General features: G+C 40.5%; 2 protein-coding genes and 1 non-coding gene across 3 annotated transcripts; 2 read left to right on the forward strand and 1 right to left on the reverse strand.

Annotated features, from left to right (window-relative positions):
- The first annotated feature begins 8,146 nt into the window (after nucleotides 1-8,146).
- Nucleotides 8,147-8,219, forward strand: TRNAW-CCA. Its single transcript has one exon. It is a non-coding gene; the product is annotated as a tRNA-Trp (tRNA).
- A 9,070-nt stretch (nucleotides 8,220-17,289) lies between these two features.
- Nucleotides 17,290-18,225, forward strand: LOC123464805 (olfactory receptor 50-like). The gene has a single exon (XM_045162423.1). It carries the CDS (start codon nucleotides 17,290-17,292, stop codon nucleotides 18,223-18,225), a length of 936 nt encoding a protein of 311 aa, XP_045018358.1.
- Nucleotides 18,226-24,738: 6,513 nt separating this feature from the next.
- On the reverse strand, nucleotides 24,739-25,981 carry LOC123464532 (olfactory receptor 1J1-like). The gene has a single exon (XM_045162424.1). The coding sequence runs from the start codon at nucleotides 25,747-25,749 to the stop codon at nucleotides 24,739-24,741; it is 1,011 nt and encodes a 336-aa protein (XP_045018359.1). The 5' UTR covers nucleotides 25,750-25,981.
- Between the last annotated feature and the right edge of the window lie 504 nt (nucleotides 25,982-26,485).

The raw sequence follows: 26,485 nt of genomic DNA on the forward strand, positions 1-26,485 counted from the left end.
CAATACCTCACCATTTCAGTTCTTCCTTCAATGAATGGCACCAGTGTCAGACATTCCTCCATGGAAAACCATGCTGAAGACCATCCCTGTTGCTGGTATCCACCCCATTTCCCTGTTTCCAGCCACTTGCTTTTCTGTTTACTCCTCCTGAAAGCAGTGAATTCCAGGCATAGACATACCAAGTGCTATTTGTTGTAACCATCTGTGTTCTTTGAACCAACTTCTTTTTGCTTTAGCTTTATTTTATGTCTCTTTCTGTTTCATAAGCCTTGGGATCTGGCAACACTAGAACACCATCATCTTAGTTGTCTTCAAAGCACCAAATGTCTTTTAAGTCATGAGTAGGAAATGTCATCAAATAAGGCAATGGCAACCCACTCCTGTACTCTTGCCTGGAAAATCCCATGGACGGAGGAGCCTGGTAGGCTGCAGTCCATGGGGTCGCTAAGAGTCAGACATGACTGAGCAACTTCACTTTCACTTTTCACTTTAATGCATTGGAGAAGGAAATGGCAACCCACTCCAGTGTTCTTGCCTGGAGAATCCCAGGGACAGGGGAGCCTGGTGGGCTGCCGCCTATGGGGTTGCACAGAGTCGGATATGACTGAAGCGACTTAGCAGCAGCAGCAGCAGGAAATGTCATCCTTTACAATTACACTATTGACTTATAGTTATGGATAGACCAACAAAATCCCTACTTTGATACATATGTTTCCTTTTTAAAGAAAAGAAATTTTGAGTGCTAATTTATTTGCTATTTAGATGTGTTAGGCATTTTAAATTGGAGAAGGCAATGGCAACCCACTCCAGTACTCTTGCCTGGAAAATCGCATGGACAGAGGAGCCTGGTAGGCTGCAGTCCTTGGGGTTGGGAAGAGTCGGACATGACTGAGCGACTTCACTTTCACTTTTCATTTTCATGCATCGGAGAAGAAAATGGCAACCCACTCCAGTGTTCTTGCCTGGAGAATCCCAGGGATGGGGGAGCCTGGTGGGCTGCTGTCTATGAGGTTGCACAGAGTTGGACACGACCGAAGTGACTTAGCAGCAGCAGGCATTTTAAATAGCTGTGTCTTCTCTTTCTTTCGGAGAAGGCAATGGCACCCCACTCCAGTACTTTCTGATGCCTATGTTGAGAATATTAAAAAATCTCAAATGTGCTGTGGTTTGGAAATGTTTATCTTTTGTAGTATTTATGTGAACCTCTTATATGTGTTTGTATCAATATTTGTGAAACTTAGTGGTGTTAGTAATTAGATCACTCTTAAAATGGCTGTATAAAATTAATAATAATCCATATTTTAACAACCAGCTCCTTAGTTTCACTCTCAATTTTTATCATATTTTTTCCTATAGCTGTCTCAACTTAACTTCAAAGTTTAAGAACATTCAAAATGCTGGTTTAGCTAAAGGATCAGCTGATCAATTAAATGCTTCTTATGGGTTTCCAAAGTCTAAACACAATACCAAACTTCTGGCAGTTGATTCTAATGCACAGTCGAGGTTGAGGACACTGGACTAAATGATTAAGAGAAGCACATAAAACTGAGCCAAGATTCTTGTCTTAAATACACCTGTACCTACATTGGACTTTTCTGGTGGCTCAGATGGTAAAGAATCTTCCTGCAATGCCAGAGACCTGGTTTTGATCCCTGTGTCAGGAAGATTCCCTGGGGAAGGAAATGGCAACCCACTCCAGTATTCTTTTTTTTTTTAATATAAATTTATTTAATTGGAGGCTAATTACAATATTGTATTGGTTTTGCCATACACTGACATGAATCTGCCACAGGTGTACATGTGTTCCCCATCCTGAACCCCCCTCCCACCTCCCTCTCCATCCCATCCTTCTGGGTTATCCCAGTGCACCAGCTCCGAGCACTCTGTATCATGCATCAAACCTTGACTGACCAGTATTCTTGCATGGAGAATTCCATGGAGAGAGGAGCCTGGTGGGCTACAGTTCATGGGGTTGCAAAGAGTCAGACACGACTGAGCAACTAACACTTTCACTTTTGTACCTATGCTGGGAATTGCTATAGAGAATGTATATGGTAGAACACGAGAGTAAAATTTTGCCAAAGTTTTGCAATTATCCTTGGGAGCCTTGTAGATAATGAAATGTGAACCAAAACCAAACACAAAGAATCATCCCTTGATGAGACGTTACAATATGGCAGATGTAACTCTGATCTCCCATCCTTTAGATAGTAGCTGGATGGAAAAAAAAAGCTTATTTTTTCCAAAGGAATCTTCTTGGAAAATGAAGATGGAGAAAAAGATATTTCTGTGTTAATTTTTTTGTGAAATACATTTGTGTGGAAAGTCTTCCCTGATATTAAAATTGTGTTAATTAAGATAATGGGGGAGGGGGTCTCAATGGAAAATTTCTGTTGTCCAAATAAGACTCCTGAATGTCTTATTTCTTCATTTTCACTTACAGTTTTATTAGGGTGTAATTGACATATAGTTTTTAAATGTTCAACTGAAGGTATCTTGACATCCACATGTGGAACAATTATCATAATCAACATAACGATCATATCTATAATCCTCAAAGGTCACCCTGAACAGTTTCCTCATATGCTTTTGTAAGCCTGCCCTCACTTCATTTATACCTAATATTTTAATTTGTGTCTTTTTTCTTAATCAGCTTGGTTGACAAATTTTATTATTTTCTTCAAAGAACCAATTTTTGCTTTTATTGTTATTGTATATTGCCTTTTCTGTTTTCTATTTCACATATTTCTGCTTTTTTATTATCATTTTCTTTGTTTTGCCTACTTTGGGTTTTGGATTCACAAAAGACCCTGAATAGCCAAAGCAATCTTGAGGGGGAAAAAAAAAAAACACTTGAAGCAGCACATATCATGATTTCTAACTATATTACAAAGTTATAGTAATCAAAACAGTATGACATTAGCTTAAAACAGATGCATAGATTAGTGGAACAGAATAGAGAGATTGGAAGTATTTATAAACCTACACACATATGATCAATTAAATTTACCAAAAAAGTACCAATAATATACAATGGGGAAAGGACAGTCTCTTCAATAAATAGTGTTAGGAAAACTGGACACCCACATAAAAAAGTGAAACTGGACTACTATCTTATACTCCTAAAACAAGTAAAAAATTAACTCAAAACGGATTAAAGACTTGAACATAGACTTGAAACCATAAAAATCCTAGAAAAAGACATAAGCAACAATCTCCTAGACACTGTTTTTGGTGTGATTTTTAAAAATTTTGACACCAAAAGCAAAGGCAACCAAAGCAAAAGTAAACAAGTGGTACTACATAAATTTATAAAGCTTCTGCCCAGCAAAGGAAACCTCCACAAAATGAAAAGGCAACCTAACAATGGGAGAAAATATTTGCAAATAATATATCTGATAAGGGATTAAAATCTCCCCAAATTATAAAGAATTTATACAACTCGATGACAATCAGGCAATCCAATAAAAAAAAAATGAGCAGAGGATATGAAATGGATATTTTTCCAAAGAAGACATATAGGTGGCCAATAGGCACATTAAATGATGCTCAACATCACTAATCATTGGTTTTGTTGCTAAGTCGTGTCCAACTCTTGTGACCCCATGGACTGTAGCCCACCAGGATCCTCTGTCCATGGGATTTCCCAGGCAAGAATACTGGAGTGGGTTGCCATTTCCTTCTCCAGGGGATCTTCCTGACCCAGGAATAGAAACTGGGTATCCTGCATTGCAGGTGGACATTGGGAAAATGCAAATCAAACCATAATGAGAGATCACCTTACTCCTATTAGAATGGCTATTATAAAAAAGACAACAGTAATAAGTGTTGGCAAGAATGTGGAGAAAAGGAAATGATTGTGTACTGTTGGTGGGAATATAAATTGGTGCAACTGCTGTGGAAATAAGTATGGAGGTTCCTCAAAAAATTAAAAATGAAGCTACCATATAATCCAGTAATTTCACATCTGGGGTGTTATCCAAGTAATATTTATTTGAAAAAAATTATACAAATTTATTCCATAGAAAATGAAAACAGTAATTTAAAAAGAGATGTACACATCCAAATATTCATTACAGCATTATTTACAATAGCCAAGATATGGAAGGAACCTAAGTGTCCATCAGTGAGTGAATGGATAAAGAAGATAATTGTATATATATCTGTGGGTGAAATGGGCAAAAGGCATCCAAAGGTGTAATTTTCCAGTTTTAAAATAAAGAAGTCTTGAGGGTGTAATGTACAGCATGGTGACTATAGTTATTAATAATAATACTATATTGCATATTCAAAAGTTGCCTAGACTGTAAATGTCCACATCACAAGAAAAAATATTTTTGTAACTATGTATGAGGACAAATGTTAATTGACTTATTGTGGTGATTATTTTATAATATATAAATATCAAATCATTATGTTGTACACCTAAAACCAATATAATATTATATGTCATTATATCCTAATTCTAAAAACTCTTATAAAAGTATAAAACAATTCTGATAAAGAACATCTCTTTTTAAAAACCTAAAGAGCATATTATCTTTCATGGTAACATTTTAAGCTTGCCTTGAGAACCCCATGAACAGTATGAAAAGGCAAAAAGATAGGACACTGAAAGATGAACTCCCCAGGATAGTAGGTGCCCAAAGCTGCGAAAGATTGAGGGCAGGAGGATAAGGGGATGACAGAGGATGAGATGGTTAGATGGCATCATCAACTCGATGGACATAGGTTTGAGTGGACTCCAGGAGTTGGTGATGGACAGGGAGGCCTGGCGTGCTGCAGTTCTTGGGGTAGCAGAGTCGGACATGACTGAGCAACTGAGCTGAACCAAGATTTTTAATGAGACAAAGATTAATAATTTTTACTGTACTTTCCAACCAGAGCCTTTATACTAGTATGATAAAACTGGCAGTGCTCAGATCAGATCAGATCAGATCAGTTGCTCAGTCATGTCCGACTCTTTGCGACCCCATGAATCGCAGCACGCCAGGCCTCCCTGTCCATCACCAACTCCCGGAGTTCACTCAGACTCACGTCCATCGAGTCAGTGATGCCATCCAGCCATCTCATCCTCTGTCGTCCCCTTCTCCTGCCCCCAAATCCCTCCCAGCATCAGAGTCTTTTCCAATGAGTCAACTCTTCGCATGAGGTGGCCAAAGTATTGGAGTTTCAGCTTTAGCATCATTACTTAACCTATGAACATTACAATCTTTACAACATAGTTTTGGTCAGATTCTCAGTCACGGCTACTCTGCAAACACCCAAGGTAAAGGGAAATGCTTCTATTTAGGGTGCTCTAGGGGCACTCTGATGCTTGTACTTATATTTAGGTCTTTGGGTTTTTGGCTTGCTTGTACATACTCTTTGGGTAGTCAGAATCAGCAATCCCACCCCATAAACATTGTGATTATTGTGTTACATTAATGACTCTATGCCATAGTGAGTTGATCTCCCAATGCTTTGTCCTCCATCTCTATTATGTATCCAGCCACCACCAGTGATAATTTGAACAACCAGGATGCTGCTGCTGCTGCTGCTGCTAAGTCGCTTTAGTTGTGTCCGACTCTGTGCAACCCCATAGACGGCAGCCCACCAGGCTCCTCCGTCCATGGGATTTTCCAGGCAAGAGTACTGGAGTGGGGTGCCATTGCCTTCTCCGAATCAGGATGCTACCGTATCCCAAAGGTTATCTACCACTCCTTGTCATGAAGGTGACTCAGGTGCTTTTCAAATATATGAGCAACCCAATCTCAGAATTCTGGTTTTAGTCTGTCTGTCCTTTAGCATGGACAATGTGTGCTATCAATTACTATTTTATGTAGTGTCCTGACAACAAACAATTATACACTCAGATGGTGAGAAGCAGATACCATTCATAGGTATGAACACAGAAGATGTGAAAGCACTGTCAGCATAGTTAACGCACTTAGCCATATCCAACTCTTCATGACCCCGTGAACTGTAACCTGTCAGGCTCCTCTTTCCATGGAATTTTCCAGGCAAGAACACTGGAGTGGGCTACCATTTCCTACTCCAGGGATCTTCCTTACCCAGGGATCAAACCTGCGTCTCTTGCATCTCCTGCATTGGGAGGCAGATTCTTTACTACAGCACCACTCTTAGTATAAGCCATGAGTATTCTAGCTGTGAGCAAGAGGCTACTTGAGATGAACTACAGCGTATAGGTACAGGGGCAAAGGAAAAACACACCCTACTCCGGTAAAGAGGAAATCTCAACCTCAAATCTCCTCCCATGGCTTAACCCTACAAGAAGTCAGAGGTCCAAGAATATCAGAAACAAGAAAACCTAGGTTTGAAATAACACTGAGAAAAAAGGAAATAGTCCTAAATTGCCGGGGTCCAGCCCCGGCTGATCCAGGGAGTTCGAAGCGGGGACAGCGTCAACAAGGATCAGGATACAATAGCTTCAATTAGATATTAATTAGAGATGTAAAGAGTAATAGAATGAGGATAGCTCAGTAGGAAAATTCAGTGGAGAAAAGAGGCTGAGTAGCGTGGTTTACGCGGGAGACCAATAAAACTTCAAGACAAGAAGCTTGCACCACTTACGTAGGCCGCAGGCGTCCTTCCATTCTCCCAAAGGAGAGGAGACACTGACGCCTCCCTGGTCGGATGTTAGAAGCCCAGGCAAAATTAGTAAGCTTGGTGGGTTCCACTCTCCAGATGGAGACTCAGCCAGAGTGAGAGAGAGAGAGAGAGCGACATGGGGAGACCAGTATTTCGAGAAACTGATCCCAATTCTTTATTTTCCATGGTCTACTTTTATACACTGAGATGTTATACAAAAGTCACGCGGGGTCAGCAGTCCTGACTTTTATCAAAGTCAGGTGCTTCATACAAATGAATACAGAGGTCTTAGGGGTGTTACATCATCTTCTGGCCAGGGGGCCTGCTGACAATTTATGACCCTCTCCTTGTGACAGTGGTCAGTCAACCAGGACACTTATTTCTCCAGGGGTGATTATTCTTAAAACAGACGTCACTCAAATAAAGTTACATTCCTATAGGGTGAGGGTGTAGTGGGTTTTAGTTAAGGAAAGAATTTACTTGGCCTAAGGTCTAACGTGATTTATATCAAAGGTTAATACTTATTTCTTCTATATATTCATTAATGTGTGTAAGGGCAGGGGATATGGAGACTTAGCAATAAACATTGGCTCAACAAATGAAAAACCCTTCACCAATACAATTTCTAATCAGTCCATTATACTTATACTAATAGTTTTCTAACTTTTCTAAGGAACCTGTTTTTAGAAGGTTTAAAGCATCTCGTGCCTCTCACGGTTGGGAGGCTGTGAGCAATCACATGTGACCGGACAAGCCTGTCAGGCAGGCTAGAGAACCTTCAGAGGAGTTTGTAGGTTAAAACACTCTTGTCACACCCAGGAGTTTTTATTAACTGGAGCTCTAAGTTAACTCCTTCTCCGAAAGAGGTGGTGGGGGACAGCCCCCTGTAAAGTCAGAGGTGTAGGTGAGAGCACAAAGTAGTAAAGTAGGCAGGCTCTGGTTATGGGGGTAGATGCTCGAGGATTTCCAGGGGGACTCCTGAGGCTCGATCCCACCTTTGCGTATGTCGAGCCTCCTTCCTCATGACCTTTGCCATGGGCGGAGTGCCTCATGCTGGCCCCCAACACTAAATGTTATCGTTTTGAAAAATATAGAAAATAACCTTCAAATATATATCCAAAATTTCAGAGAAAAAAAAATAGGTAAGTCACCTTGGGGCATGTATACTAAGTAGCTTCAGTTGTATCTGACTCTTTGTGACACTATGGACTGTAGCCCACTAGGCTCTTTTGCCTATGGAATTCTCCAAGCAAGAACACTGGAGTGTTTTGCCATGCCCTCCTCCAGGGGATCTTCCCAATCCGGGATTCAAACCTGTATCTCCTCTGACTCCTGCATTGCAGGTGGATTCCTTACCACTGAGCCACCTGGGAAGCCCCAAGTCACCTTGGTAGCAGTGTTAAATAGTTTAACTTGAGATGGAAAATCAGTCAAAGCAAGTGAAATAAAGTGAAATGTTTAGAGGGAATTGTTACAATCTACTGCATAAAGAAAGGCAATGCCAAATAATGCTCAAACTACCACACAATTGCACTCATCTCACATGCTAGGGGCTTCCCTGGTGGCTCAGAGGTTAAAGCATCTGCCTCCAATGCAGAAGACCCAGGTTCGATCCCTGGCTCAGGAAGATCCCCTGGAGAAGGAAATGGTAAACCATTCCAGTATTCTTGCCTGGAGAATCCCATGGACGGAGAAGCCTGGTAGGCTACAGTCTATGGGGTCACAGAGTCGGACACGACTGAGTGACTTCATCTTCACCTTCACCTTCACATGCTAGTAAAGTAATTGCTCAAAATTCTTCAAGCCAGGCTTCAGCAATATGTGAACTGTGAACTTCCAGATGATCAAGCTGGTTTTAGAAATGGCAGAGGAATCAGAGATCAAATTGCCAACATCCACTTGATCATCAAAAAAGCAAGAGAGTTCCAGAAAAACATCTATTTCTCTTTATTGACTATCCCAAAGCCTTTGACTGTGTGAATCACAATAAACTGTGGAAAATTCTGAAAGAGATGGGAATATCAGACCACCCGACCTGCCTCTTGAGAAACGTGTATACAGGTCAAGAAGCAACAGTTAGAGCTGGACATGGAACAACAGACTGGTTCCAAATAGGAGAAGGAGTACATCAAGGCTGTATATTGTCACCCTGCTTATTTAACTTGATGCAGAGTGGATCATGAGAAATGCTGGGCTGGAGGAAGCACAAGCTGGAATCAAGATTGCTGGGAGAAATATCAATAACCTCAGATATGCAGATGACATAACCCTTATGGCAGAAAGTGAAGAAGAGCTAAAGAGCTTCTTGATGAAAGTGAAAGAGGAGAGTGAAAAAGTTGGCTTAAAGCTCAACATTCAGAAAACAAAGATCATGGCATCTGGCCCCTTCACTTCATGGCAAATAGATGGGGAAACAGTGGCTGACTTTATTTTTTTGGGCTCCAAAATCACTGCAGATGGTGATTGCAGGCATGAAATTAAAAGACGCTAACTCCTTGGAAGGAACGTTATGACCAACCTAGATAGCATATTCAAAAGCAGAGGCATTACTTTGCCAACAAAGGTCCGTCTAGTCAAGGCTGTTGGAGAAGACTCTTGAGAGTCCCTTAGACTGCAAGGAGATCCAACCAGTCCATCCTAAAGGATATTGGTCCTGGGTGTTCATTGGAAGGACTGATGTTGAAGCTGAAACTCAAATACTTTGGCCACCTGCTGCGAAGAACTGACTCATTTGAAAAGACCCTGATACTGGGAAATATTGAGGGCAGGAGGAGAAGGGGATGACAGAGGATGAGATGGTTGGATGGCATCACTGACTCAATGGACATGAATTTGGGTAAACTCTGGGAGTTGGTGATGGACAGGGAGGCCTAACCTGCAGCGGTTCATAGGGTCGCAAAGAGTTGGACACGAATGAGTAACTGAACTGACTGACTGACTGTGTAATTAGTATTTACTTGTGTCCCTCCAAAATTCATACATTGAAACCTATTCCCCAATATGATGGTATTTAATGTTAATTAGGTTATGAGGGTGGAGCCCTCATGAATGGTATCAGTGCCCTGTAAAAGAGACCCCAGAGAGCTCCCATGCCCCCTCTGCCCAGTCAAGACACAGCAAAAAAGATGACTGTTTATTAACTAGGAAGCAGGCTTTCACCAGACACCAAATCTCTAGCATCTTGGTCTTGAACTCCCCAGCCTCCAGGACTATGAGAAAACAATGTTTGTTGCTTAAGCTCCCCAGTCTTTGGTATTCTGTTATAGTAGCCCAAACACATTAAGATATGCTCTTATCTATAAAAAGAAGAAATAAGATGCAAGGTGGCCAAGATGGCAGAGTAAGAAGACCCTGAGCACCTCTTCTCCCACAAGCACACCAAAATTACAGCTATTTACTGATCAGCTATCTAAGATAATAACCTGAAGATTAGCAGGAAAGATTTTCCACAACTAAATATATAAAGAAGGAAACAGTGAGACAAGAAGGAGGGGTAGAGATGTGATATTGTCAAAATCCATACCTCTGGAGAGGTGACCCACAAAAGGGAGGATAATCACAATTGGAGAAGTTCTCGCCTAAAAGCCAGGAGTCCAAGCACCACTTCAGGCTTCCCAGCCTGGAGGTTCTGCACAGCAAAGACAGGCTCCCAGAATGTCTGGCTTTGAAAGCCAGCAGGGCTTGCATGTGAGAGAGGGCTGTAGGAAACAGAGACTCTACTTTGAAAGGGCACATACTAAATCTCACATGATCTGAGTCCCCATGCAGAGACAATAATTTGAAAGGACCCCTCAGATTCATTTGCAGATCTTGGAGAACCTCCCAGAGAGACAGGACTCCATCTGGGAGCACAGAGGCTGGCAGCAGCCATTCGTAGAAGCTTGTTCTACCATAAGAAGACCAGTGCTGGCAAGTGCCATGTGGGGGTTCTCCCTCTAGTCCATTAGCACCAGAGGTTTACCCAACCACCAGTCCCAGGTCCCCCAACAGCCAGTGGCCTAGTTACCCCCACCAGTGGGCTGGCACCAACCCAGGGATGACAGTAGTTACACCAGACCTGGCCCCATCCAGCCCCACCCAGTTGGAGCCAGCAGCCAACATATGAAGTAGAGCCAGGCAGCCAACTGGGTAAGGGAACAGTCTTACCTACAAGCTCCCTACAATAGCCAGTCCTTCCACAGCAGAAGGACTCACACAGCCCACATAGGGGGCATCCCTAGAACACATAGCTTAGATGGCCAGGGGGTAGCATGCTGTTAGGCACATAGTGCATGTGGATAGTCCTATGTAGGATTACTTCTCCAATACTAGGAAACATAACCAGTGTACCTAATACATAGAAATAAACACAGAGAATTAGGCAGAAGAGGAGACAGAAGAATATATTCCAAAAAAGGAACAAGACAAAGCCCCAGAAGAAGAACTAAGGAAAGTGGAGATAAGCAATTTAACAGATAGGGTTCAAGGCAATGGTCACTGTCATTTAATCGCTAAATCATGTCCAACTCTTTGTGACCCCATGGACTGCAGCATGCCATGCTTCCCTGTCCTTCACCATCTCCCAGAGTTTGCTCAAACTCATGTCCATTGAGCCAGCAATGCCATCCAACCATCTCATCCTCTGTCACCCTCTTCTACTCCTGTCCTCAATCTTTCCTGGCATCAGGGTCTTTTCACATCAGATGGCCAAAGTATTGGAGCTTCAGCATCAGTCTTTCTGATGAAAATTCAAGGTTGATTTACTTGAGGATGGACTGGTTTGATCTCCTTGCAGTCCAAGAGACTCTCAAGAGTCTTCTCTAATACCACAGTTCAAAAGCATCAGTTTTTAGGCCCTCAGACTTCTAAATGGCCCAACTCTCACATCCATACATGACTACTGGAAGTGCCGTAGCTTTGACTAGATGGACCTTTGTCAACAAAGTGATGTCTTCGCTTTTTAATACACAGTCTGGGTTTGTCATACTTTTCTTCCCAGGAGCAAGCGTCTTTTAGTTGTGTGGTTAAGTCATCATCGACAGTGACTTTGGAGCCCAAGAAAATAGTCTGTCACTCTTTCCTTTTTCCCCATCTATTGGCCATAAAGTGATGGGACTGGATACCCTGATCTTAGTTTTTTGAATGTTGAGTCTTAAGCCAACTTTTTCACTTTCCTCTGTCACCTTCATCAAGAGGTTCTTTAGTTCCTCTTTGCTTTATGCCATTAGGGTGGTATCATCTGCATATCTGAGGTTGTTGATATTTCTTCCAGGAATCTTAAAGATGATCAATGAAATTAAGAAATTAAAAAAAGAAATCAATGAAATTAAAAAAGAAAAGAATAGATGAACATGGTGAGATGCTTATGAGTTAGAAAATATAAAGAAGAGATAAAAGAATACAAAACAGATCTCAAGAGTACAAAAACTGAAATAAAAATACACTAGAAGGAATCTAGAGATCAATAGATTAGATAATACAAGAAAGTGGAAATTACCAAGGTGAACAGAAAAAAAAATAAAAAGAATTTTTTAAAATGCTAATGAGTTAAGAGATTTCTGGGACAACTTACGGTTCACATTATAGGGGTCCCAGAAGGAAAAGAGAGAGAGAAAGAGTCGAGAACTTATTTAAAAAAATAATTTCTGAAAACTTTTACCTGGGGAAGTAAACAGATATCTAGATCCAGGAAGTACAGAGACACTATACAAAGACACATTATAATTAAAGTGACAAGAATAAAAGATAATGAGAGAATGCAAAAAGCAGTAAGAGAGGGCTTCCCTGGTGGTCCAGTTGTTAAGAATCCACCTTGCAATGCAAGTGACACCAGTTCAATCCCTGGTCCGGGAAGACCCCACATGCCTCAGAGCAACTAAGCCAATGCACCACAACTGCTGAGCCTGTGCACTAACGCCCATGCTCTGCAACAAGAGAAGCCACCTCAACAAGAGCCCTGTGTACTGCAGTGAATAGTAGCCTCCCTCAGTGAGACCAGACAAAGCCTGCGTGCGGCCATGAAGAACCACTTACAGTCAACAATCATAAAATAAATAAATCTTGTTTTAAAAAGCAGTAAGAGAAAAGCAGCTAGTTATGTATATAAGACTAGCAGCTGATTTGTCAGCAGGAGCTTTGCAGACCAAAAGGAAGTAACATGACATATTCAAAGTTCTGAAAGAGAAAACTACAACCAAGAATACTATATTCAACAAGTCTTTCATTCAGATTTGAAGGAGAGACAAAGAATTTTATGGACAAGCAAAAGCTAAAGGACTTAAATAGCTTTCAAGAAATGATAAAGGGACTTCTCTAAGCAGAAAAGACCATAACTGGAAAAACAAAAATGACAAAAGGAAAAATCTTGTTGGTAAAGGCAAACATAAAGTAAAAAAATATATGTAAAATGGGCAACTAGTGACAACCTGTCATTAAGCACAGGAAGCTCAGCTCAGTGTTCTCTAACACCTAGATGGGTGAGAGGGGGGTGGGTGGGAGCAAGGCCCAAGAGGGAGAGGAGATATATAGATATAGATATAGATATAGATATAGATATAGATATCCAATACATATATATATATATATATATATATATCCAAGTAGCTGATTCACTTCATTGTATACCAGAGGCTAACACAACATTATAATGCAATTCTACTCCAATAAAAATAATAAAATCACCAGCCATAAAGCTGGTAGAAAGAGTAAAGGAAAAAGCAATAGAATTATCTATAGTCACAATAGGTAGTTCAGGGATTCACAAAATAAAAGGATGTGAAATATGATGCAAAAAAATTAAATGTAGTTGGAAGGAGTAAGAATGCAGGGTTGTTAGACTGTATTCAAACTTAAGAGATCATCAACTTAATCATAATGTGTAAACGAACTGTAGTCCATTCCCCAGGGTCCAGTTGTGGTGACAAGACATAAAATCCCTCAATCTTTTGTTCAGAGAACAAGAGTATTAAAGTGTTTCTGGTGTTCTTGAAATAACATGGAATCCAGAAACAAGAGACTTTGGTTAACTCACTCAAGCTCCAGTTTGGTTTGTTATAGACTCTGAAACACATTTTCCCCAATGTCAACTAAGAAAGTAAAAAGCTTTGTGAATCACCAAGTTCCTAAAAGTTGCTTTGTTGTTATTATCCATTATTCCTCTGGGGTGAACTTTCCTATTTCCTGCTGTCAACAGACAGTTCTTCCCTCAAGGGAACCAAAGACAATGAAGGAATTATTTCCCATTTGTCTCTAGCCTGGAACTAGCAGTGGGGTTTCCCCTCCCATCCCCAATCTGGTCCTCTCCATTATTCATAAATTTAAAAGCCACTCCCATTGCTCAGGGGTTATAAGAAAATGTGTGTCAGCACATTTATCTTATTTGGTTTTGAACTCCTAATTCTTCCCTTTGCAAGGCTTCTTCGATATCCTTAGAGCCTCCGCTGTTTCAGTGTACTGTTTGTCTTCTAGAGAGAAATGGAAAAACGTTCCCATGCCTTGTAGCTGAAGGTATATGTGCTAACCACCTAAGAGGCAAGAGTAGGAGTAGAATTTACTCAATACTGTGATACATGTTCGGAGAAAGCAATGGCACCCCACTCCAGTACTCTTGCCTGGAAAATCCCATGGACGGAGGAGCCTGGTAGGCTGCAGTCCATGGGGTCTCTAAGAGTCGGACACGACTGAGCGACTTCACTTTCACTTTTCACACTCATGCACTGGAGAAGGAAATGGCAACCCACTCCAGTATTTTTGCCTGGAGAATCCCAGGGACAGAGGAGCCTGGTGGGCTGCCGTCTATGGGGTCGCACAGAGTCGGACACGACTGAAGTCACTTAGCAGCAGCAGCAGCAGCAGTGATACATGTTTGTGTGTGTGTCTCCAATGTGTATTATTGATCCCTCTTGTAGTTCTACCACTTTTCTCACCAGCATATAACAGACAGTTCCATGTAGAATAATTTATCTCAAACTGATCCTCTAGCCAATCTTTGAGAGGATAGGGAAAACTATATCTCTTCTTACTTACCTTTCTTCCTCATTGTTGTCTTTTTGGCTTTTCCTCTAAATTTTATCCTAAATCTGCGATGATCTTCATTTCTGCTGTTATGATTCGGGTGTAAGCAGGTATTCTTTTGTACCTGAACTACTGCAATAGCCTCCTGTTAAAATTTTTGCTAACACTCTTGCCTTGCTATTAATGTAATCTGTTCTCTATCCAGTAGCCAGCATACAACTTAGAATTTTTCATTCACTCCTTTACTTAAATATTTTCATCGGTGTCTATTGCTCTGAGAATAGAATCAAAGCTTTCAATTACAGCAGAAAAGGTCTTAAATAAGCTGACTCCTAGATAATTCTCCAACCATGTAAGTTTCCTGTGCTTACATTGCTCCTGAATTTTACCTATTCCTCAAACACCACAGTCCTGTATTATCCAACCTAACTACAAAGCCTGTTTTTATAAGCTTTATTCAACAGGATTTTTATTATCTAGAATTCACTTTAAAGAACCCGTAAGAACAGACTTCCTCACTGCCTTAGCTTGTAGTTTAACAAAATCACTGCAGATGGTGATTGCAGCCATGAAATTAAAAGATGCTTACCCCTTGGAAGGAAAGTTATGACCAACCTAGATAGCATATTCAAAAGCAGAGACATTACTTTGCCAACAAAGGTCCATCTAGTCAAGGCTATGGTTTTTCCAGTGGTCATGTATGGATGTGAGAGTTGGACTGTGAAGAAAGGTGAGCACCGAAGTATTGATGCTTTTGAACTGTGGTGTTGGAGAAGACTCTTGAGAGTCCCTTGGACTGCAAGGAGATGCAACCAGTCCACTCTAAGGGAGATCAGCCCTGGGTATACTTTGGAAGGAATGATGCTAAAGCTGAAACTCCAGTACTTTGGCCACCTCATGTGAAGAGTTGACTCATTGGAAAAGACTCTGTTGCTGGGAGGGATTGGGGGCAGGAGGAGAAGGGGATGACAGAGGATAAGCTGGCTGGATGGCATCACTGACTCGATGGATGTGAGTCTGAGTGAACTCCAGGAGTTGGTGATGGACAAGGAGGCCTGGCATGCTGCAATTCATGGGGTCACAAAGAGTCGGACAAGAATTGAGCGGCTGAACTGAACTGAACTGATTATTATCATGAATTTATATAGCCTCCAATAGCATTTCTAGGAATTTATCCTATAGATATATAAGCTAATGTGAAAAAGGCCTTTGAACAATGTTACTAATGAGGTATCATTGGAAATAGTAAAATATTAGAAACAATCTAAATGCCCATAGACAGCTAGTTAGCACTTTTATTGTGATAAACTGATTAGTATTAGCATAGTAATAATTAGCAACACTGAATGTGTAATTCATCTAAGGTAGTAATATTAAGTAAATAGGATTTTTTAATGCAGTAAATTGGGGAATATAGAAATTGTAGAGATAACTTGAGTCAAATGGGGAGAACTGGTAGATAATGCAAACTTCAGTTAACCCCCAGCAGAAAAGATGAGTTTTGTTGTGAGATACTTTCTCAGCTCCCAAAGAGAGAGAGAGCTTTAGAATAAATGTGCTTATATAGTATGCAGATTCTATTTTTCAGTCAACAGACCACCATGTTCTCTTTCTCTATTATTTCATGAGCATTCACATGAACAAATCTAATTGACATGAAGAAGAAAGAAAAATGATAATGTTAACAAAGTGTTAGAATACAACAAGGAAATCTCAGTTATGAATCACTGGCATAAAACTTAGGTTAGGACTCTGAAAGTTATTCAGTAAATTATATAGGCCAGATACTTAAGATGAGCTTTTTTTTTTTTTTGGCAGATCCAGGACATGATTGGAAAAAGCCAAAGCATTTACTGGTGTTTTGAAAACTTGAATAAAATGATCTGGTTAGAACTGAGGGAATAAGTTTGGAATTTAAAAGGGAAACTGTTTTTTTTCCCTCCACGTCCCATGAAAATCTCTCTACAAAGAATGATGGCAGATTGAAAATGTTGAGGAATGGAAAGGCATTTTCTTAAGAGAAGAACTGATTATATTACATGGTGTGTCACTTGATCTTTTATATTATTGACAAAGACTTCTGTCTTTAGTGCCTTCATTTGATCAGTTACATGTTTTCACCAAGTCTCCAAATCCCAATTTCTGGGCGATACAAAGCAGTCCATTGGTTTGTCTCATCTTCATCCAATCCAATCAAAGTATAAGCTAAAGTGTGTGAGAGGCATGTGGAAGGTTAAGAAAGGCCAACAGACCAATTGTAGAGTCTCTACTAGTATTTCTATTTTTTTATTATTTTTTTTAAATTTTTATTTTATTTTTAAACTTTACAAAATTGTATTAGTTTTGCCAAATATCAAAATGTGTATTTCTAATAACTGGTTACTGACATAGCCACGCAGGCTAATATTCTATTAATAATCTCAGATTTCTGTTATAAACTCCTGAACTCCTCAGGTTTGAGCCTGATTTGATATAATAATAATTCTAATGTTACGTGGTTTCTCCAAAAGAAATAGTGCTGGTTTCTAGGTGGACATTTTTATCCAGACCATCACTAGTCCATTAGAGGAGCAAAGACCATGAGCCATTCAGGTTAAGATTCATGTACTGACTTGTTCCAAAGTATGCTTCATTATGTGATAGTCATAATGATTTCTCATGCTTCCACATTTTCATCTCTTTTTTTCATCTCCAGCAAAAGAGACCATGGGGAGGGAAAATCAGAGCAGCGTGTCCGAGTTCCTCCTCCTGGGGCTCCCCATCCAGCCAGAGCAGCAGGGTGTGTTCTTCACCCTGTTCCTGGGCGTGTACCTGGCCACGGTACTGGGCAACCTGCTCATCCTCCTGGTCATCAGGCTGGACCCTCGCCTTCACACCCCCATGTACTTCTTCCTCAGCCACTTGGCCTTCACTGACATCACTTTTTCATCAGTCACAACTCCGAAGATGCTCATGAATATGCAGACACATAGTCAATCCATCTCGTATGCTGGGTGCATTTCCCAGGTGTATTTTTTCTTAATGCTTGGGTGTCTTGACAGCTTTCTTCTCACCTCAATGGCCTATGACAGGTATGTGGCCATCTGTCACCCCCTCCACTACATCACAATTATGAGTCAGAGCCTGTGTTTCCTGTTAGTAATTGTGTCCTGGGTCCTATCCACTGCTAGTGCCATCTTACACACCCTCCTCCTGGCCCATCTCTCTTTCTGTGGAGACAACCTTCTCCCTCACTTCTTCTGTGACCTTGCCACCTTACTTAAACTGTCCACCTCAGATACCACAGTCAATGAGCTGTTTATCCTCACTGTGGGAGTGGTGGTCATTACCCTGCCATTTGCATGCATATTGGTCTCTTATGGTTGCATTGGGGCAACCATCCTTAGGGTCCCCTCCACCAAGGGACTCTACAAAGCCTTGTCTACATGTGGGTCCCACCTCTCTGTGGTGGCTCTGTACTATGGAACAATTATTGGACTGTACTTTTTCCCCTCATCTAATAACTCCAATGACAAGGATGTTACTGTGGCCATATTGTACGCTCTGATCACTCCCATGCTAAATCCTTTTATCTACAGTCTGAGAAATCAGGATATGAAAGGAGCTCTGGGAAATATACTTAGTAGAGGAACATTTTCATAAGGATAACCTTTGTTTCCCTATTAATTGAACCCCACACATACAATATGAGTATCCTTTCCTCTCTGATTAGTTATTTCTTAGTGAGTCTCGATGTGGCCTTCTATCTTCAGTCTCTGCTTCAGCTTGGACATGGCTTTCTTCCCTGTTTAATTTTTTGCTCATTATAGAGAGGGAAAGATTTTACAAATATACCTGCACAACTACCATTTCCTTCCCCCCTCCTTTTTTCTGTGGTATTCATTGTTCCACAAACATTGAAGAAAAAATTTTGTACTCACAACTCTCACTATTTTGGTGAAGGGGTGTGGATAATTTACAGACCTCATGTAACAAAGCATTTTTCCCTTCTCAAGATAACAAAAAGATTATTTCTGGTTGGCTTATGATTTTATTTTTAGTTTAATTCCATAATACATTTAAAAGTTCTCTTTTGAGTGACCTTAATTAGAAACCTAGTATTAATTCTATCTGTAATTTCTTATCAAATTATTACTATATTTTTACTTTTAAAACAACCTCCTGTTACATTTTTAAAATCCCTATCTTTTAAGCTTTCATTGAAACATTTCTTTTTCTGTGGCTATCTTTTTTTTTTTTCACAAATATAATTGTATATATTTAAAGTGTACAATGTGAACATTTGATAAACCAGACAACAATAAATGCTATATGGCATCACTTATATGTGGAAACTTTTTTAAAATGCTGATTTCTGTAGGAATAGAGAATGGAATGGTGGTTACCAGGGGCAGGGAGTAGGGGGAAGTAGGTAATGTAGGTCAAATGGTTCAAAGTTTTAGTTTGAAGAAGAAGTTCTGAGGACCAAGTGTAGTGTGATGGCTAGTTAATAACATGGCATTGCATACTTGAAAGTTTCTGAAGATAGTTCACAAGCATTATCACTACACACATGAAAAGATTAACTAAAGGAAGTGATAGATGTGTTAATTATCTTAATCTTGGTAATCATTTCACAATATATATGTATTTCAAATCATCACATTGTGTACTTTTGTTTATAATTTCTTATAAAAGAAACACTTATCTGTATTATTCTCTATGGCTTTTTTGCTTATTTTCAGCATTATGTTATTATGAACGATGTAGCAACAAATATTTTTGTGCATTACTTATTGTGTATAAGCAAGAGATCATGTAAATTATATACTCAGAAGAAGAATTATTGGATTGTAGATGTGTATGTTCAACTTAATTATCACTGCTAAATCTCCTGAAATAGTTGTATCAAGAAGTCAATTTGAAAAGACTACATACTGTAGGATTCTAGCTATATAAGATGCTGGAAGAGGCAAACTCTAGAGAAGACAAAAATTTCAGTGGTTACCAGGGGTCCAGAGTTTGAGGTGGAAGAAGGATAAATAGAAGAGAGGGGATTTTTAGGGCAGTAAACTATTCTGAATGATAATATAATAGTGCATACATGTCATCATATATTTTCCAAAAATTTTAAAACTACAACACAGAGAGTGAATTCTAAACATAACTATGAACTTTAATAAAATATATCGATGATGGTTCACTCATAACAAATGTACCAAATGGATGTAAGATGTTTGTAATTCTCTCCCCCCATAAGGGTTGGGGAGAAGTTCCTGGACATTTTCTGCTCAATTCTTCTTAAACCTAAAACTACTCTAAGGAATACTCTATTAATTTTTTTAAAGTTATACAAATTTAAAACTCCATTGTCTGAGTATGAGAGTCCCTAATATTTTACTTCTTCAGCAATAAGTGAAGTGAAGTCGCTCAGTCGTGTCCGACTCTTTGCAACCCCATGGACTGTAGCCTACCAGGCTCCTCCCTCCATGGGATTCTCCAGGCAAGAGTACTGGAGTGGGTTGCCATTTCCTTCTCCATTCTTCAACGATACTTGATACTAATAAATTTCTAAAGTTTTTACAACTCTGGTGAGTAGAAAATTATATCTCATTGTAGTTTTACTTTCTATTTTTCTGGTAATTGATGACATAGAGCATCTTATCTTATGCTTATTGGATGTTTGTGGCAGAGATGGCTAGCTGTCCACCAGAATTTCTGATCTCTTTCCCAACTATGAAGCTGGCTCTGGGAGACAGCTGCCACATTTCCTGCTAATCTAGGTGTGGCTCCGTGGCATGTCCTCCCCTTTGGAAAAGAATGTGTGCTATTTCCTGGCTGTAATTTTAAAGAAGGATGTGTGTCTTCTCTATTGTCTGGAAGCAGATTTATCTGCAGTCCTGAGAGATTGGTGGTCTTGGTCCCTCATTTACCACATAGTGAAATGCCATCTACCCACTAGAAAACCCACTTTGCAACATTTGAGCAGCCATCATTGTCCCTACTGGTACAAGATTTTCTTCTGTGAAATAAATGATTATGTCTTTTCCTGCTTTTCTATTGAGTTATTTCTCTTTTTTAATTGCAGTACAGATGGACTTCATATAATCTTAAAATTAACCCTTTGTCACATTTGTATATATTGTAAATGCTGTCCATTATTGGAAGCTTGCTACTTTTGCTTCTTACTTTCTATCCATGTCTTAATTTTAAAGTGATTAAAGTTATTAATGTATCATTTTGTGATTTGCGTTATTGACTTTAAAGTGCTTCCTTGAGAAAGTCACCCTGAAAATGGCAACTGTTGTATTTTACAGACAACAAGAAAGGGATGTGACATCAGAAAAAGTGTAGGGTCTGAAGAAAGGTGGACTCAGATTTTTTGTCAGCATCATGAACGTGCATGCTGCTGCTGCTAAGTCACTTCAGTCATGTCCGACTCTGTGTGACCCCATAGACAGCAGCCCACCAGGCTCCTCTGTCCCTGGGATTCTCCAGGCAAGAACACTGGAGTGGGTTTCCATTTCCTTCTCCAATTCATGGAAGTAAAAAGTGAAAGTGAAGTCACTCAGTCATGTCTGACTCTTAGTGACCCCATGGACTGCAGCCTTTCAGGCTCCTCCATCCATGGGATTTTCCAGGCAAGAGTACTGGAGTGGGGTTCCATTGCCTTCTCCATGAATGTGCATAAATAGTAGGAATACCCCACTGTAATATCCTCTAATACAATTTACTATAGGTGGGTCTACCTTGTACAGGGTAGAGTTGTTTAGCAAGATAATCTACAACAAGACAGTTATGGTATGTGGGTTAACTGACTGCCACAAACATCACTCCGGTGGGGGATGTTGAGAGTCAGGGGGGCTGTAGGTGTGCTGTGACAGGGGTATATAGGAACTCCATGCTTACACTCAATTTTGCTGTAAACCTAAAACTTTTCTTAAACAGTAAGATCTATGATTTTTTTTTAAAAAAGACAGTTACGGTACTGCAGTGTCAGTGTCAATGTCTTTCAAACTCAAACATCAATTAATATCAACTGAACATACACGAACACTGTATGACGAACAGCTGTTACGTGCAAGGCATTGTCCAGAGTCGAGGGGAGGTTCGTGACTTTGGAAAATAGCAGCAATTGAGTGTCTAGAGTAAAACCCATGCCCCTGACCTTGTTAATACAGCACAAGAGCCTGAGCTAGGTGTCATCAGAATAGAATAATAGAATATCAGTAGTATATCTCTTGCTAACAATTGAACAGGCTTCAGTTTTTGTAGCACTTTGGACATCCATGCCTCAGTAGTGTTTTGTTCTAGCATTTGGTAGTATATTGTGTGATGTTCAGTGTGGTTTATATGAAATATATCTGAATTTTTTAAAAGCAAAAAAGGACTTCCCTGACTCATGTACATAAAGATAGTGTGACATTTATGTAGAAATTAAAAACTTTGTCTCTAGTTCTTGTTATTTTTTTGCTATACCACATGGTTCATGGGATCTTAGTTCCCTGACAGAGATCGAACTGTGGCCCTGGGCAGTGAGAGTATGGAGCCCTGACTACTGGGCACCCAGGGAATTCCCTGCCTTTAGTTCTTAAAACACATGGAGTTGTTTTTAATGCAGTAGGAAATAAAGATTTAGTTTAATGTTTCTTCATAGTAATAAGGAACTTCTAAAATTTAATTTTTAAAGAGTTCATCCTTTCTTCACTACTCTATGATAGATGTCCCTGACTAAAATTGAAAGTATTTCAATCTGGCAATTTCATCTCTATACCAAAAAATAGACTCAGATAAGTGATGAGTAATTTTGATGTGGAAGTATTCCATAAGGATTTGCTCAGAAGAGTAGAACAAAGGTGCTTGCTTAGCCAACTATTGCAAGAGCTGGAGAATGAAGGTCAGAGGAGTGGCCCTTGAAGGTTAAAATAGCGACAACTAAAGATTTCAGCCCAAAATGTAAAATAGATGGTTTTAAAAGTTTGATGGTTAGTAGCTGAAAAATTTCAAGAAATACTGACAAACTCCTCAAAATGTCTCAACCTGCTGCAGCCATGCAGGCAGCTCTTAGAAGTCCACTGGGAAATTTCTGTGAACTTCACTTTTGCCTGTTTCTGCCTGTAATGTAATTACCTCCAGAAAGTAACGCCTTCTCCTTTTCTGCCTTCTAAATTTCTCATGAGTTCTCATTGCAAAGCATTAAACTTGAACAATACAAAAAGGAAAAATCTGGAAATGTTTCCAGCCTCACTGCTACAAGGAGGGGAAGACTTAGCAGTGGGTGATGATGATGCTAAATTCGCAACAGACAGTCTAGTAGTGCATAAGGACAAGAAAGGTGGGGTGGGGTAGGAGGCTGCAAGTCCTAGGAAGAAGGTGAAGGATGTGTGATTCAAAACCACCCCAAATTAGCCCATTTTAGATCAGCTAACCTTGTGTCTCAGCTGGTAAATAATCCCCCAGCAATGCGGGAGACCTAGGTTCGATCCCTGGGTTGGAAAGATCCCCTAGAGAAGGGAAAGGCTACCCACTCCAGTGTTCTGGCCTGGAGAATTCCATGGAGTGTACAGGTTTCAAAGAGTCGGACACGACTGAGTGACTTTCACTTTTCAAACTGCAGCTGGCCACAGAAGCATGAGTGAGACCAGCCACATCCAGAGAAACTGCCATTCTGAACTGAATCAGCCAAGCCTCAACCAACCCTCAGAATCATAAGTAACATAAACATTTTCTCCAAAAGAAACATCTTTACAAAAACCTCTCATGTCCTCCTCTTAGCACTTTTAGGATCTAACAGTTGAGATCTTTAGCCTCCTTCTAGTTTGGGAGTCTCAGGAGTTACGAAATTGATTATTGGACATTTCCTATAAACATCTTCACTTTATGTCTTCCAACTCACTTTGGTACCTGGTGTCTATCAGATCTTGGTTCCTCAGTTGAAACAGCCAGTTTGTTGTCCTGAAACACACTGCCTCCTCTACCAGTGATCATCAGGGTGAGATAGAATGTGTACGTCTGGATAATTCTGATTTGTTAAGTCTCAAGTAAAGAGACATCTTCTCTAGGAAGCTTTTCATGTATCCTCTGCCACTAGGCTGAGATAACTATTCCTCCCCAGGACACAGTGTCCCACATACATGACTACAGTCCTTGGCAATTCCAATGCAGGAGATGCAGACTCGATCTCTGGGTCGGGAAGATCCCCTGGAGAAGGAAATGGCAACCCACTCCAGTATTCTTGCCTGGAGAATCCCATGGACAGAGGAGCCTGGTGGGCTACAGTTCATGGGGTCGCAAAGGACATGACTGACCAACTAAACAATAACAACAAACCACTCTGGAATCAGACAGCCAAGTTTCAATCCTTCTTTTCACCGACTGTGATCCTAAAGTGTTCTCCACCTCTTTGAGCCTGAGTTTCTTAACGTGTCTCTGAGGGTTGCTGTCGGGATGAAAGGAGAAGATTTTATCACATAGTAAATTCTTTGACTGGCACCTGAAATGATAGAGGTGACATTTATTTTGTTGTTGATTATCTGCAAGGGTCTTGGAAGAAAGTTAGTGTGGGTTATATTCCTGAAGGACAAGAGAAGTACATTTATTATGGGAAGAGAAAAATCGAATATGTTCTAGGGAACTTCCCTGGTGGTTCCACTGCAGGGGATGTGGGTTTGATTTCTGGTTGGGAAACTTAAAAGATCCCACATGCCTTGCAGTGTGCCCAAAAAAATAAAATAAAATAAAATTATTTTTCTTTCCCTGCAAGTTCTAACAGGACTCACGGTCTCTGGATGCCTAGGTGTCTGGGTGCAGGAGGAACCATATTCTCACCAAAATGGAAAATTCTTTAGAAATGGGGATGTGAACATTCAGGCACATTTTATAAAACTTTAAAATCTGGGGAAGAGCCAGCCCTGACAGCCTCCATTTAATGGCACCAGCCAAAGTGACATAGCATCCCCAAAGTATTTTCCAATCCCCATTAACCAAGAAAAGAGCAAATTAAGTTCTATAAAGCATATCCCACCTTATTATTCCCCCAACAAGTATAAGAATACTGTCAATAAAGATTTCTGAGTGACAGCTACGAAAGGAAGACAAGGGAGCCATGTTTTCAATAATTTGTATTTACATGTAAAAATGGAATCACAGGGACTGTTTATAAAGGAAAAGTAAATATCAGTTGGAAGAATATGTTCTCTTGCTCAAGAGTTTTCTCAAGGCCCCTTTCATGTCTTTATTTCTCAGGCTATAAATAAAGGGGTTCAACATGGGAGTGACCACTGTGTACATCAGTGAAGCAATTATGTTACTGTCATTGGTGCTGTTGGATGATGGAAGAAAATATACACCAATAATTGCCCCATAGTAGAGAGTCACTACTGAGAGATGAGAGCCACATGTGGACAAGGCTTTGCAGATGCCCTTGGCAGAGGGTACCCGGAGGATAGTGGCCCCAATATGGCCATAAGAAACCAAGATGCATACAAATGGAAACATAATGGCTGTTAACCCTGCAGTGAAGATTACCAACTGGTTGAGGGAAGTGTCTGAGCAGGACAATTTGAGGAGGGCAGCCAGATCACAGAAGAAGTAGGGGATAGTGTTGTCAGCACAGAATGACAGCTGGGCTAGGAGAAGGGTGTGCAAAAGAGCACAAGCACAAGCAATGATCCAGGATCCAAGCACCAGCGTGACACAGACACTCTGGCTCATGATGGTGGTATAATGCAGAGGGTGGCAGATGGCCACATACCTGTCATAGGCCATCGAAGTGATCAGGAAGCTGTCCAGATCAGCAAGGAGTATGAAAAAACATGTCTGTGAAAGGCACCCTGCATAGGGGATGGATTTGCGCTTAGTCTGCATGATCACGAGCATCTTAGGGACAGTGACAGATGAGAAAGTAATATCAGTGAGGGCCAAGTGGCTGAGGAAGAAGTACATGGGGGTGTGGAGGCGAGAGTCCAGCCTGATGAGCAGGAGGATGAGCAGGTTGCCCAGCACCGTGATCAGGTACACGCCCAGGAACAGGGCAAAGAACACACCCTGCTGCTCTGGCCGGATGGGGATCCCCAGGAGGAGGAACTCGGACACGCTGCTCTGGTTCTCCACGGTCATCAGCTGGAGGGGATTAGTAGGGAAAGTTGAAGGGAAAAGGTGAATGTCTTGGGATACTAAGGTGATCATCGTGGCAGAGCATGATAAAGATGTTCTTTTGATTTAGGGAAGGTCTTCATCGATATTTTCTTATATTTGTACCATATTTTGCTGGATAAATGTAGCAAAAGTGTAGGTTTCTTTCTCAATCTGGTGCCAGACCCTGCAAATGACAATATTTACAGTTAATTTTTATTAAATACTATCCTTATTCACTATTTTTATAGCTTCTGTGTAGTAACTGATGTAATATTCTTCAGAATGGGAGCTAGATAGGCACTATTAATATTATTATTTACACTTTCCAGATGGGGTACCTGAGGCAGACAGTCTCACAGACCCTGAGGTAAGAAGGGAAACTGGGATTTGGACCCAAGCATGTCACTAGGAGTCAGACACGACTGAGCGACTTCACTTTCATTTTTCACTTTCCACTTTCATGCACTGGAGAAGGAAATGGCAACCCACTCCAGTGTTCTTGCCTGGAGAATCCCAGGGACGGGGGAGCCTGGTGGGCTGACATCTATGGGGTCGCACAGAGTCGGACACGACTGAAGTGACTTAGCAGCAGCAGCAGCAGCATGTTGACTTCAGAATTTGTGCTCTGGAAGCAAAACAAATTATTTGACATCAGAAGTCTCTTTGCCCTTCATAATTTTGTATGTAATAATATGTTTAATTCTGCATCCTCTTCTTCTGTACACCCTCCATAATTACTTCTAATTTGTTCATTGGTTGTAGACCCAGAATCTATCAAAGACAATTA

This window comes from Bubalus bubalis, chromosome 12, assembly GCF_019923935.1.
Source record: "Bubalus bubalis isolate 160015118507 breed Murrah chromosome 12, NDDB_SH_1, whole genome shotgun sequence".
Classification (NCBI taxonomy): Eukaryota; Metazoa; Chordata; class Mammalia; order Artiodactyla; family Bovidae; genus Bubalus; species Bubalus bubalis.